We start from the raw sequence: 13,991 nt of genomic DNA on the forward strand, positions 1-13,991 counted from the left end.
TGAAATTAAGTCCCATTTCTTCAGTAACTTATTTTTTAAAAAATATTTGAATTACACGTTTTCCACAGTGATGTTCTGTGCTTTTTTCAGACTAATTAATGGCAGTTGATTTCACTGTACATATTTGAATATTTATGTTCAAAGAAAATATAAGTGCATTTTATAAGAAAATATAAGTTTTTGGGCAAATCCTTTGTCCTTTAATGGACAATAAGGGTTTTTGAGATATTAGGTTCATTATTCTCTTCGGTGCCTTATAGCACCGAAAAAATGTTAAGAGCTCATACTTCTCTCCAAACTTCCTAGTTCCAAAATATTTTACATTTGTTATCACCTTAAATATTAGGATTATTGTTTGATAGAGCTAAAACACTTGAAAGTCAGATAGCTATGAATACCTATAGAATTTTGTAGTTAAGAATTTTGTCTTAAAACTTGTTTTTAATTTTTTGTGAATCAGGGCCTTTGATTCTTTATACTGTTATTTTGTGAACTCTGTCCGGGTCAGATACAAGTATAATAATTGACTCTATTTATCTAATCTCCATTATATAGACTTAAATATTGTCTTTTTTTTCTTCCTTAAAATTTTTTTTTATGATTGCCTGTTAATATTTCTATCTTTCTCATATCCAATTTTAACCTGAAGGGAGAGGTGCATTCAGAGAAACACCATATGTAATTGACTATAACAGGAATGACTTTTGGAATAGATAATAATAACTTATCTGAAAAGATTGTATGAATTTACTATTGTAGATTAATTTTACTAGTTTTGTTGTTGTTTGTGTTTTCTCATGTTGACAGGGTTGCTTTAGACACTCTTGCTGCATTGCTAAAATCAAGTAAGTTTTTAAATACTAGAAATACTAGATACTATTTTTCCAAGTATTCTATCAACTGTGTTAAAGAAACTGGAAATGTAGATTTAGTCTGTAGTTGTAAAGGTAGTTTGTTAAATTTATTTATTTATTTATTTATTATTTTTTTTTTAGTTAAATTTAATATCAAAGTTGATTCTGTTTTTTCCATATGGTTGATCGATATACGTCTTACGTAATGTCATTTCTGTTTATTGAGCTACAATTTAGTACCTTTATGTAATTTGTTCAAGTACATTGACTTCCTTTTTTATAAGTTCATTATATAAAGTCCTGTTAATAGAGGCAGGTAATATGTAAATATAAGTATCATCTTTTCAAAAGTGAAGTGATAACATGATATTGAGGATATTTACTATGAAGAATATTGTGAACAACTACTATATGTCAAACACACGTGATTTTAGTTTAGAAACCTCTTATTAGAAATTTTATTTCTATCAAGTTCAAGTAACATTAAAAAATGACTATTGTAAATTTACAGTTTATTAATATTAAGTTCATTTATAAACTAAAGCAACTGTTTTATTTTCAAAATTGAAGAATTGGAGTAACTGTGTTTTATGATATGATTCCTTTGGAGAGTGACTTATCTACATTATGTTTTTTCTCTCTAAGGTACTCAGTATCTGTGTTTTGTTTTTATTTAATTTAATTTTTTGTGTCTGTGTTTTAAATATTAACTTTTGTTAGCACTTCCATTCTTGTTGGTTGATTAAATTAACATCTTAAGCATAATAACAATCATAAGGATATGATGGCTTTATATATATATATTTTTTTTTTTATTGAAGTTTGATTTATGATGGCTTTCTATGTTATTTTTCCCCAAAACTGTAAGACCAACTTGCTCTTAAATTTGAATGACCAGAATTGTTCATTTGAACAGTAGAAAATAATTAATTGATTGAAAATCTGGCATTTGGTAAGGTAATTATTTATTAAATTTAAAAAATCACTTTAGGTATCAGTATTATATACCAGAGCATATAAAATTCAGTTAACAGTTTTATCTTTGAAATGAAATGTGTGGTACTCAATTAGATGAGCCGTGTAGTCTTATTTTCATATCTGGTGTGATAAACCTTAGACCAAAATCAGAATACTTGGGTTAATTTTAAAAGATATTTGTAGCTTGGCTTTGTTGTGCCCTGACTTTGTGGTTCAAATTGTTATTTAAAGATTAATATTTAAATTAATATAGGCGAGCATATATTTTTGATTTAGAGAAGATTGAAATAGCTATTGAAACTGAAGCTTATTAATTTTCAGAATCACTGATGACAAAATCACTGATAAATAAGTCATTAAAAACTAAAACCCTCATAAGTTTCAGCTATTTATTGAAATTGATGAATCTAAGATGACAAATCTAGTATCTTCTGTTTTAAATAGTAATCTTTCTTTTACTGCCTCCTCCTTCAAAGGAGGATGGTGGGCAAGCATACCTGTTTTACTCCATCAGGTAAAAAAAAAAAAGGTAACTGACCAGCAAGATGAGTCTACTTTTATATCTGGTATGTTTTCATAGGGCACACGACACTAGGATAAAAATTTAATGCAAGATAATGTTTAGTAGCACACTGCATATTTTTAAATGCACTGTGGCATTTTGGAACATTTACATTCCTTGTTTTTTTTCTTTTTTTTTTTTAACTGTTTTTTGGGAGGGGGCAGTTATTTACTTAAGGTAAAAGAGACTACTGTGATAACCTGAGCAAATGTAAAGCAAAGAACACGTACACACACAGTGCAGAAGGACAGGTAGCCTAGGTACCTTCGCTAGTATATAGATGAGATACTGCAGTCTAAAGGGGAATCTGAGTTGTCTTTTAACAAGAGAAGGAAGAAGAGACCTAGACTGATTATGCGTTAGGTGTCCTGAACACATTGACAAAAGCCCCTTTACTACACTTTTTAGTTGTACTCGGTTAAGATTACAGACAGCTTTGTTCCCTTCTCTTCATTCAGCGCCTGTGTTGGAGTTATGGGCAAGTCTCTTATTTGATCTTAATAAGAATTTAAATATTTCACATAAATACCATTTAGGCTCCTGATATCTTTTTTTTTTTTTTTTTTGGATGTCTTTTAAGAAAATCATATACGCAGCTAGTGAACCAAAGGTTTATATACTCCAGGTGGTGTAAACAAAGTGTATATTCCTTTAAAATAAAATAATAAATAATAAAATTCCAATAAAATACTATTGACCTGATTGTGTAAATAGCCACAGCCTTGGCCAACTAGCTCTTGAAGACACAGAAGAGGTTTTAAAGTTTTTACATAAGAAAGCCGCTATTCCTGCCACATGAATTTCTTCTAGCTCTCCAAAGTCAGAACAGGGTTTCAGAGAGAGCCTTAGTAGTTTGTTGATCTCAGTATCTTTGTGTTCTAGGTATGTACTAGGAATTTGGATACTGTAGTAATTTTTTCAGGTAACTAAAAGCAGCAGAGCCTTACCTTATTGTTACATTATCTTAGTGCCTATGCCATGAGGCAGGGTAAACTTGGGTGAGGGAGAGATTGGAATTTCTTTGCAACTAAACAAGCTCAGATAAATTGGTATTCCACATTAATTTGTGCTCTTCATCATGGATCACCTATGTGGTGCTGGGTGGCGCAGGATGTTGCTAATGATAGGGTTCCCCTACTGCCATTTTAGTGAAATGTACCCTTTTGGCTAATAATCTAAAATATTAACACTTTAAAAATAATAAAGTAGACCAAATTTGTGGATTTCTGTTAATTCTACCCCAGTAAAATAAACCATTTACAAAAAAACTTCTTTAATGTAGTTTTCATTACAGTAGATAATTAATGACCAGAAAGCAGTAGAGTGTTCCTTACGTTTCATTTACTAAAAGTTGTATAAGTAGTTTTAATTTAGTCTTGTTATGGCATGGATATTTATGTACTTGTGGGGGTAATTAAAACAGTTGCTTTCAGTGGAAACATAGTTTGTAATAGAAGCTACAATCCAGTGGAGTTCATTTCATGGGATCAAGATTTATAAGAGAAGTTACCATAATGACAGTGTCTTTTAACAAAATCATATTCACAGCTAGTAAGGTAAAGACATATATTCTATTTGGTATATTAAAGTCAGTATATGTGCAAGTTTTAAACTACATGAAACTTTAGTACTAACATTTAAAAAGATATAGCCCTCATTGTATTAAAGATATTTTGATATCTTTTAACCACAAAACAGTATATGGGCAGATTCCTGGAAAATACTGTATCTTGCCATTTGAGACTTTTCATTTGTTAGAGAAAAAAATATTCAAATATGTGGCTGGTATATATATATATTTTTTTTGAACAGAAATTTTAAGAACTCATTACAATATTGTGATATTTTTAATTTAGTTTATTCTACCATTTTCTCTTACCATTTAAAAAATGTTCTTTCTCAATTTTCTTTTGTTAAAGAAACAAATGCCAGAAGAGCTGTAGACAGAGGATATGTCCAAGTCCTTTTAACAATTTATGTAGATTGGCACCGCCATGATAACCGACACAGAAACATGCTCATTCGAAAAGGAATTTTACAGAGTTTAAAAAGTGTTACAAACATCAAGTTGGGAAGAAAAGCATTTATAGATGCCAATGGAATGAAAATTCTGTATAATACTTCACAAGTAAGTTTTTTATTTTCTCTCAAATACTGTGATTATGTGTTAATGGTAGTATTTGATTCTTAAGAAAACTTAATATTTGTATAAATACTAAAAGAAGTATGATAAGTATGTTTAAGAAAAAAAAATCTGGAAACCAAAAGGCATAATCATTTCTCACGTGACCTCCTCGGACTGAGTTAGAGAAGGTACTCTATGCATATCTCTGCAATATGAGATTTTAGGTAAAAGGAAGATAGATAAATCCATCCACCAGGCAGGAAGGGAATCCATATAACCGTGTTTTCTAAAATGTGCAGTTGCTTATACTCAGTTTTGCCTGTTCCCCTCATAAGATATTATGGATCCTTTATAGCTGGTAAGGCAGTTCTGTTGTCTGTGAATGTTGTCAGTGACTTCCTTCTGGATAGACCTTCCTTTTACATAGAGAATGTAAAGAAGTGAAACCTGGGGTTAAGAATCCTAGTTCTGCTGCCATCTTAACCATAAACCTTCTTGACACTATCTTTAGCAAGAAGACTCTCAGCTCTGGGCAATGGGGATGTTACAATGCAACCATTTTGTTTTTAGAAGGCCAAAATTATTAGAAAGAAATCTGTCTTTTTAAAATTGCGGTAAATTATCTTGGCTGTGCCCTCTTGGTCTTAGACACAACAAATGGTCTCTTTCTACATGGCACTAGTTAAGATATCTGAACACACTTTATGTTGGCCCTACGCTTTTTCTTTTCTAGATCAATCAGATGCACTTGTTTTTACTATTCTTAATGTAGACAATGATGGCTAATTGATATATTATGAAGAGATGGGTGACTTTGTTCATGCTACTAAACATTTCTGAGCCTTATTTTCTCATCTGTTCTGGCGGGTCAGACGTGAAAATTTGTATTGAAGATTTTTTTTTTTTAATTGGACTTCAGTTTGCCAACATATAGCATAACACCCAGTGCTCATCCCGTCAAGTGCCCCCCTCAGTGCCCATCACAAAATCACCCCAACCCCCGGCCCACCTCCCCTTCCACTACCCCTTGATCAATTCCCAGAGTTAGGAGTCTCTCATGTTTTGTCACCCTCTCTGATATTTTCACTCATTTTCTCTCCTTTCCCTTTATTCCCTTTCACTATTTTTTATATCCCCCAAATGAATAAGACCATACAATGTATATCCTTCTCCTATTGATTTATTTCACTCGCAGTTTCATCCACATTGAAGCAAGTGGTGGGCATTTGTCATTTCTAATGGCTGAGTAATATTCCATTGTATACATGGACCAATCTCTTTATCCATTCATCATTCGATGGACACTGAGGCTCCTTCCACAGGTGGCTATTGTGGACATTGCTGCTATAAACATCAGGGTGCAGGTGTCCTGGCATTTCACTGCATCTGTATCTTTGGGGTAAATCCCCAGCAGTGCAATTGCTGGATTGTAGGGCAGCTCTGTTTTTAACTCTTTGAGGAACCTCCACACAGTTCTTCAGAGTGGCTGCACCAGTTCACATTCCCACCAACAGTGCAAGAGGGTTCCCCTTTCTCCACATCCTCTCCAACATTTGTTGTTTCATCTCTTGTTAATTTTCACCATTCTCACTGGTGTAGGGTGGTATCTCATTGTGGTTTAGTTTTGTATTTCCCTGATGGCCAGGGATGCGCGGAGCATTTTCACCTGTGTTTGTTGGCCATGTCTATGTCTTCCTCTGTGAGATTTCTCTTCATGTCTTTTGCCCATTTCATGATTGGATTGTTTGTTTCTTTGGTGTTGAGTTTAATAAATTCTTTATAGATCTTCAGATACTAGCCCTCTATCTGATACGTCACTTGCAAATATCTTCTCCCATTCTGTAAGTTGTCTTTTAGTTTTGTTGACTGTTTCTCTTGCTGTGCAGAAGCTTTTTTATCTTGATGAAGTCCCAATAATTCATTTTTGCTTTTGTTTCCCTTGCCTTCGTGGATGTATCTTGCAAGAAGTTGCTGTGGCCAAGGTCAAAAAGGGTGTGGCCTGTGTTTTCCTCTAGGATTTTGATGGATTCTTGTCTCACATTTAGATCTTTCATCCATTTTGAATTTATCTTTGTGTATGGTGTAAGAGAATGGTCTAGTTTCATTCTTTTGCACATGGCTGTCCAATTTTCCCAGCACCATTTATTGAAGAGACTGTCCTTTTTCCAGTGGATAGTCTTTCCTGCTTTGTTGAATATTAGTTGACCATAAAGTTGAGGGTCCACTTCTGGATTCTCTATTCTGTTCCATTGATCTCTGTGTCTGTTTTTGTGCCAGTACCACACTGTCTTGATGATCACAGCTTTATAGTACAACCTGAAATCTGGCATTGTGATGCCTCCAGCTCTGTTTTTTTGTTTTTTGTTTTTTGTTTTTTTAATATTCCCCTGGCTATTCGGGGTCTTTTCTGATTCCACACAAATCCTTTTTTTTATTATTTTTTTATTTTTTTTTATTTTTTATTTATGATAGGCACACAGTGAGAGAGAGAGAGAGAGAGGCAGAGACACAGGCAGAGGGAGAAGCAGGCTCCATGCACCGGGAGCCCGACGTGGGACTTGATCCCGGGTCGCCAGGATCACGCCCTGGGCCAAAGGCAGGCGCAAAACTGCTGCGCCACCCAGGGATCCCCAGATTCCATACAAATCTTAAGATGATTTGTTCCAACTCTTGGAAGAAAGCCCATGGTATTTTGATAGGGATTGCATTAAATGTGTACATTGCCCTGGGTAGCATCAACATTTTCACAATATTCTTCCAATCCATGAGCATGGAATATTTTTCCATCTTTTGTGTCTTCCTCAATTTCTTTCAGAAGCGTTCTATAGTTTTTAGGGTATAGATCCTTTACCTCTTTGGTTAGGTTTATTCCTAGGTATCTTATGCTTTTGGGTGCAATTGTAAATGGGATTGACTCATTTCTCTTTCTTCAGTCTCATTGTTAGTGTCTAGAAATGCCACTGGTTTCTGGGCATTGATTTTGTATCCTGCCACACTCTTAAATTGCTGTATGAGTTCTAGCAATCTTGGGGTGGAGTCTTTTGGGTTTTCTATGCACAGTATCATGTCATCTGCAAAGAGGGAGAGTTTGACTTCTTCTTTGCCAATTTGAATGCCTCTTATTTCTTTTTGTTGTCTGATTGCTGAGGCTAGGACTTCTAGTACTATGTTGAATAGCAGTGGTGAGAGTGGACATCGCTGTCGTGTTCCTGATCTTAGGGGAAAGGCTCCCAGTGCTTCCCCATTGAGAATGATATTTGCTGTGGGCTTTCCATAGATGGCTTTTAAGATGCTGAGGAATGTTCCCTCTGTCCCTACACTCTGAAGAGTCAGGAATGGATGCTGTATTTTGTCAAATGCTTTCTCTGCATCTATTGAGAGGATCATGTGGTTCTTGTTTTTTCTCATGTTGATATGGTCTATCACATTGATTGCTTTATGAGTGTTGAACCAGCCTTGCATCCCAGGGATAAATCCCACTTTGTCATGGTGAATAATCTTCTTAATATACTGTTGGATCCAATTGGCTAATATCTTGTTGAGAATTTTTGCATCTGTATTCATCAGGGATATTGGTCTATAATTCTCCTTTTTGGTGGGGTCTTTGTCTGGTTTTGGAATTAAGGTGATGCTGGCCTCCTAGAACGAGTTTGGAAGTATTCCATCTCTATCTTTCTGAACAGCTTTAGTAGAAAAGGTATGGTTTCTTCTATAAACGTTTGATAGAATTCCCCTGGGAAGCCATCTGGCCCTGGACTTCTGTGTCTTGGGAGGTTTTTGATGACTGCTTCAATTTCCTTCCTGGTTATCGGCCTGTTCAGGTTTTCTATTTCTTCCTGTTCCAGTTTTGGTAGTTTGTGGTTTTCCAGAAATGCGTCCATTTCTTCTGATTGCCTAATTTATTGGCGTATAGCTGCTCATAATATGTTTTTAAGTCGTTTGTATTTCCTTGGTATTGGTGGTGATCTCTCCTTTTTCATTCGTGATTTTATTAATTTGAGTCTTTTCTTGTTTGTTTTTAGTAAGGCTGGCTAATGGTTTATCTATCTTATTAATTCTTTCAAAGAACCAACTCCTGGTTCTGTTGATCTGTTCCACAGTTATTCTGGTCTCTATTTCATTGAAAATAGAGATTTTTGCTTGAGTCTTTATTAACTGTCTTCTTTTGCTGGGTGTAGGTTTTATTTGCTGTTCTTTCTCCAGCTCCTTTGGGTGCAAGGTTAAGTTTTGTATTTGAGTTCTTTCCAGTTTTTTTTTTTTAAATTTTTATTTATTTATGATAGTCATACACAGAGATAGCGAGAGAGGCAGAGACATAGGCAGAGGGAGAAGCAGGCTCCATACACCGGGAGCCTGACGTGGGATTCGATCCCAGGTCTCCAGGATCGCGCCCTGGGCCAAAGGCAGGCGCTAAACCGCTGCGCCACCCAGGGATCCCTCTTTCCAGTTTTTGAATGGATATTTGTATTGCAATGTATTTCTCCCTCAGGACTGCTTTTGCTGTGTCCCAAAGATTTTGAACGGTTGTATCTTCATTCCCATTAGTTTCCATGAATCTTTTTAATTCTTCTCTAATTTCCTGGTTGACCCTTTCATCTTTTAGCAGGATGCTCTTTAACCTCCACGTGTTTGAGTTTCTTCCAAATTTCTTCTTGTGATTGAGTTCTAGTTTCAAAGTATTATGGTGTGAAAATATGCAGGAGACAATCCCAATCTTTTGGTATTGGTTGAGACCTGATTTGTGCCCCAGGATGTGAGAAGGTTTCTCTCTATTCTGGAGAAAGTTCCATGTGCACTTGAGAAGAATATGTATTCAGTTGCGTTTGGATGTAAAGTTCTGTAGATATCTGTGAAATCCATCTGGTCCAATGTATCATTTAAAGCTCTTGTTTCTTTGGTGATGTTGTGCTTAGAATATCTGTCAATTACAGAAAGCACCGTGTTCAAGTCTCCCAGTATAAGTGTATTATTATCTAAGTATGTCTTAACTTTGGTTATTAATTGATTGATCTACTTGGCAGCTCCCACATTAGGGGCACAAATATTCATGATTGTTAGGTCCTCTTGTTGGATAGATCCTTTAAGTATGATATAGTGTCCCTCTTCATTTCTTACTACAGTCTTTGGGATAAACTGTCATTTATCTGATATGAGGATGGCTACCCCTGCTTTCTTTTGAGGACCATTTGAATGGTAAATGGTTCTCCAACCTTTCATTTTCAGGCTTAGGTCTAAAATGAGTCTCTTGTAGACAGCAAATAGGTGGGTCTTGCTTTTTTATCCAGTCTGAAACCCTGCACCTTTTGATGGGATCATTAAGCCCATTCTCGTTCAGAGTTACTATTGAAAGATATGGATTTAGTTTCATAATACTTATTCAGTCCCTGTTTTTGTGGATTGTTTCCTTGGACTTCCTCTTTGTTTTACAGAGTCTCCCTGAATATTTCTTGCAGAGCTGGTTTGGTAGTCACATATTCTTTCAGTTTCTGCCTGTCTTGGAAGCTCTTTATCTCTCCTTGTATTCTGAATGAGAGCCTTGCTGGGTAAAGTATTCTTGGTTGCATGTTCTTCTCATTTAGGACCCTGAAAATTATTACCTGTCAGCCCTTTCTGGCCTGCCAGGTCTCTGTGGAGAGGTCTGCTGTTAACCTAATGCTTCCCCCCACAAAGATTAGGGATTTCTTGTCTCCTGCTGCTTTAAGGATTTTTTCTTTATCTTTGAAATTCCCAAGATTCACTATTAAATGTTGAGGTGTTGAACACTTTTTATTGATTTTAGAGGGGGGATCTCTCTATCTCCTGGATCTGAATGCCTCTTTCACTCCCCAAATTAAGGAAGTTCTCAGCTATGATTTGTTCAAATACATTTTCTGGTCCTCTGTCCCTCTCGGCGCTCCAATTAAATGTAGATTTTTTCTTCTGAGGCTGTCATTTATTTCCCTCAACCTTTCCTCATGATCTTTTTTTTTTTTTTAAGATTTTATTTATTTATTCATGAGACAGAGAGAGAGAGAGAGAGAGAGAGAGAGAGGCAGAGACATAGGCAGAGGGAGAAGGAGGCTCCATGCAGGGAGCTTGATGTGGGACTTGATCCTGAGTCTCCAGGATCAAGCCCTGGGCTGAAGGCGGTGCTAAACCACTGAGCCACCTGGGCTGTCCTCCTCATGATCTTTTAATTGTTTTTCTTTTTTATCCTCAGCTTCCTTCCTTGCCATCAACTTGTCTTCTCTGTCACTGACTCGTTCTTCTACCTCATTAACCCTCGTTGTTAGGACCTCCAGTTTGGATTGCATCTCATTTAATTGATTTTTAATTTCGGCCTGATTTGATCTAAATTCTGCAGTCATGAAGTCTCTTGAATCCTTTATGCTTTTTCAGAGCCACCCGTAGCTTTATAATTGTGCTTCTGAATTGCTTTCTGACATCGAATTGTAATCCAACTTCTGTAACTGTGGGAGAGAGTACTGTTTCTGATTTTTTTTTTTTTTTTTTTGTGGTGAGTTCTTCCTTCTAGTCATTTTGCTCAGTGCAGAGTGGCTAAAAACAAGTTGTACTGGAAAAAGGAAGGAAAGAGAGAGAAAGGGAAAACAAACAAAAAACAAGGAGGGGTATCGTCTGATTCTATATACTGTAAGTCCTCGACTTCCCCTGGAGCTTTCCAGCACTGCTTGGTCAAGAACTTCTTCTTCCCCTGTCCTTCCAGCCGGTCTTCTGGGGAAAGGGCCTTCTCTGCTTATTTTCAGGTGTGTGCACCTGTGGGAGCTGCCCCACCCCCTGCCAGGTGCACTGCTCAGTGGGAGCCGTTTATCCTTTGAGGCCCCTGCTCCCTGACACCCAGGCTCAGTCCCAGGCACAAGGTGACACCAGGAGGAACAACAACTGTGGCGGTGGCCAGCTCTTCAGCTCAGGAGTCAGCTCCAGCAATAACTACCACAGTCTCCCAGTCCGCAGAGGCCTGGATGCTCCAGGGGCAGGGAGAGCTGATCTGCATAGCTTGGGGGCGCTCAGTGGCTGGAGTGTCCCTGCTCTCCTGTGTCCTCCCAGACTCCGCCTCTCCCAAGGGGAGTGCCGGATCCTGGGCTGTGTCTCCCGGCACCTTGGGCTCCGGGGCCTGCACCACTGGAATCGTGCTCCTGGAGCTGTGCAGTCCCCTCCGTGCGGAGCTGCTTTCTGAGCTGCTCCCGGGCCCCGCTGGGCACATGCGGGGCATGCACTGGAGTCTTTTAGGGAGCTTGGCCCGCGGTGTGTGGCACGCTCTCCCCTGGGGCACACTTCCTCTGTTAGTGACCTTGGGAACCTCGGGGCTTCATTGCCCCTCCTGGGATCCTGTCCGAGTTCCTGTGAGCACCTTTCTGTCTGGGAAGATTGGTAAAGTTCCTGCTTCTCTGGGACTGGGCTTTCCTGTCCTGGAGGCTCTCACCGCCTGGCTTTAGCCAGGCTCCTTGTGGGGGCCCCTCCCCGACTGGATGCTTTATTTATTTATTTACTACCCCCCTCCCTCTTTCTACCTTATAGAAGTGCGAAATCTTCCCACTGTAGCATTCCAGCTGTTCTCTCTTTAAATCTCAGGCCGAATTCATGGGTTTTCAGGATGATTTGAAAGTTATCTAGGTAATTTGGTGGGGGCAGGTGACTTGGGGACCCTATTCTTCTGCCATCTTGCCCCGCTCTGTATTGAAGATTTTATGGGATGTGAAAGTGCTATCTAAATGCCAGTTGTCAATAATAATAATAATAGTGTTGTATGTTATATGTTCAAATACTCTGTCCATTAGCCCTTTTCAAGATTAGATACCAGGATAACGCATTAAACTCTTAAAACTTAAAATCATGGTATTTCAGGCTATTTTTGTAGTAAGTTGAAGAGCTGACTGATTAGAGGTATTATTGTATAATAATTGATAGAGTTCTGAGAAAGACCCAGTCAACGCATGTTCCTTTTTATTTCTTATACCTTTCTTAGTGTCTTTTTTGCTTAATGTTTTTTTTTTCCTTTGTCCCTTAAAAAGAATTTTTCTTTTATGACCTAGGCTTGCTAAATGCCTTGTAGGTCACTCAGATATTACTTAGCACAGTAATTCATCCTTATCTGTTAGGGATCCAGTCCAAGATCCCCTGGATCTTAGATGCCTGAAACCTTGGATGGTACTCTACCTTATTTATACAATATATGTTTTCCTATACATACATACCTGTGATAAAGTTTGATTTATTACTTAAGCCCAGTAAGAGATTAACAACTAATAAAATAGAACAGCTATAACAATATAATAAAAGTTAAGTGAATATGGTCCCTCTCAAAATATCTTCTTGTACTGTACTCATCCTTCTTATGATAATGTGAGATGCCCCTGTGATGTGATGAAGTAAGATGAAATAATGTAGGTATGTTGTCTTATAGCATTAGGGCTAATATTGATCTTTTGACAGTTGATCGTAGGTCCAAAGGAAGATCATTTGTGCTTGGCCACAGTTGACCATGGATAACTTAAATCAGGGATAAAAGGGGACTAATATACTTTGGTGACTTTTGGTGCCAAAGATGGTACTGATTTCTGCTTGGTTAAGGTATTTTAGGAAAACTTTACCAAATTTGCCACATGAAGTTCTTACTTATGAAGAGATACTTCTGAATAGCCAAAGCTATTCATATTACATTTAAATATTGGTTTTTGTGATATTTGTCTCTTGAAAATTATTGATGTATTTATGAAGTAATGTAAAACTGATTCAATTATTCACGAAAGGCATATTACCTTTTTCTTAAAAAACAGGAATGTTTGGCAGTCAGGACCCTTGATCCTCTTGTCAACACCTCCAGTCTGATCATGAGGAAGTGTTTTCCTAAAAATCGCCTGCCACTCCCAACGATTAAAAGTTCTTTCCATTTCCAGTTGCCAGTTATTCCTGTGACGGGGCCTGTGGCCCAGCTCTACAGTTTACCCCCTGAAGGTAAGACTGCACGTTTACTGCTGGCTTTCCATGGTTCTTGGAATTGTGTGACTGTTGACTTTTTTTGCTCGTTTCCAGTTTGTAGCAAAAGGAGACCTTAATGAACACAGTACACTTTCACATATTTTAGTTATTTCTTCAAATATAAGAAATTGGGGTCTGATAATTAAGGGAAGTGGTGTGGAATGTGTTACATATATATGTAAATTTGAATTTGAAAAAATTTAAACATTACATAGGAACATTATTTCATAGGTTACATAAATTTTCAAAGGATAAGAATGTTTAGGTAACAAATTATTTGGACTTATATTTATAACTTTTTGATAAACTTCATTTTTTTTAAGTTAAGAATACCTAATCACCAAAAATTTTATAGTTTATGCTTAACAAAACTTGCATATGACTTACTTGAATGAAAATAATGAAATTATCAGAAGTTGGCTGTTTGCCATCTTCATTAGTACTGGGAACATAGAAGTAGGAGTTGAAATTTCTTAATGTGGGGAAAAAGTAGAAT

General features: G+C 37.0%; 1 protein-coding gene across 7 annotated transcripts in view; it reads left to right on the plus strand.

Annotated features, from left to right (window-relative positions):
* The window catches only part of AGTPBP1 (ATP/GTP binding carboxypeptidase 1), a 174,851-nt gene that overhangs the window by 66,425 nt on the left and 94,435 nt on the right, over positions 1 to 13,991 (plus strand). For all 7 annotated transcript variants that reach the window (XM_077904934.1, XM_077904928.1, XM_077904937.1 and 4 more), the window contains 3 exons: positions 808 to 845; positions 4,314 to 4,522; positions 13,294 to 13,471. In XM_077904934.1, the coding sequence (XP_077761060.1) occupies positions 808 to 845; positions 4,314 to 4,522; positions 13,294 to 13,471 (425 nt within the window). The remainder of the gene's footprint in view (positions 1 to 807; positions 846 to 4,313; positions 4,523 to 13,293; positions 13,472 to 13,991) is intronic.

This window comes from Canis aureus, chromosome 1 (assembly GCF_053574225.1).
Source record: "Canis aureus isolate CA01 chromosome 1, VMU_Caureus_v.1.0, whole genome shotgun sequence".
Classification (NCBI taxonomy): Eukaryota; Metazoa; Chordata; class Mammalia; order Carnivora; family Canidae; genus Canis; species Canis aureus.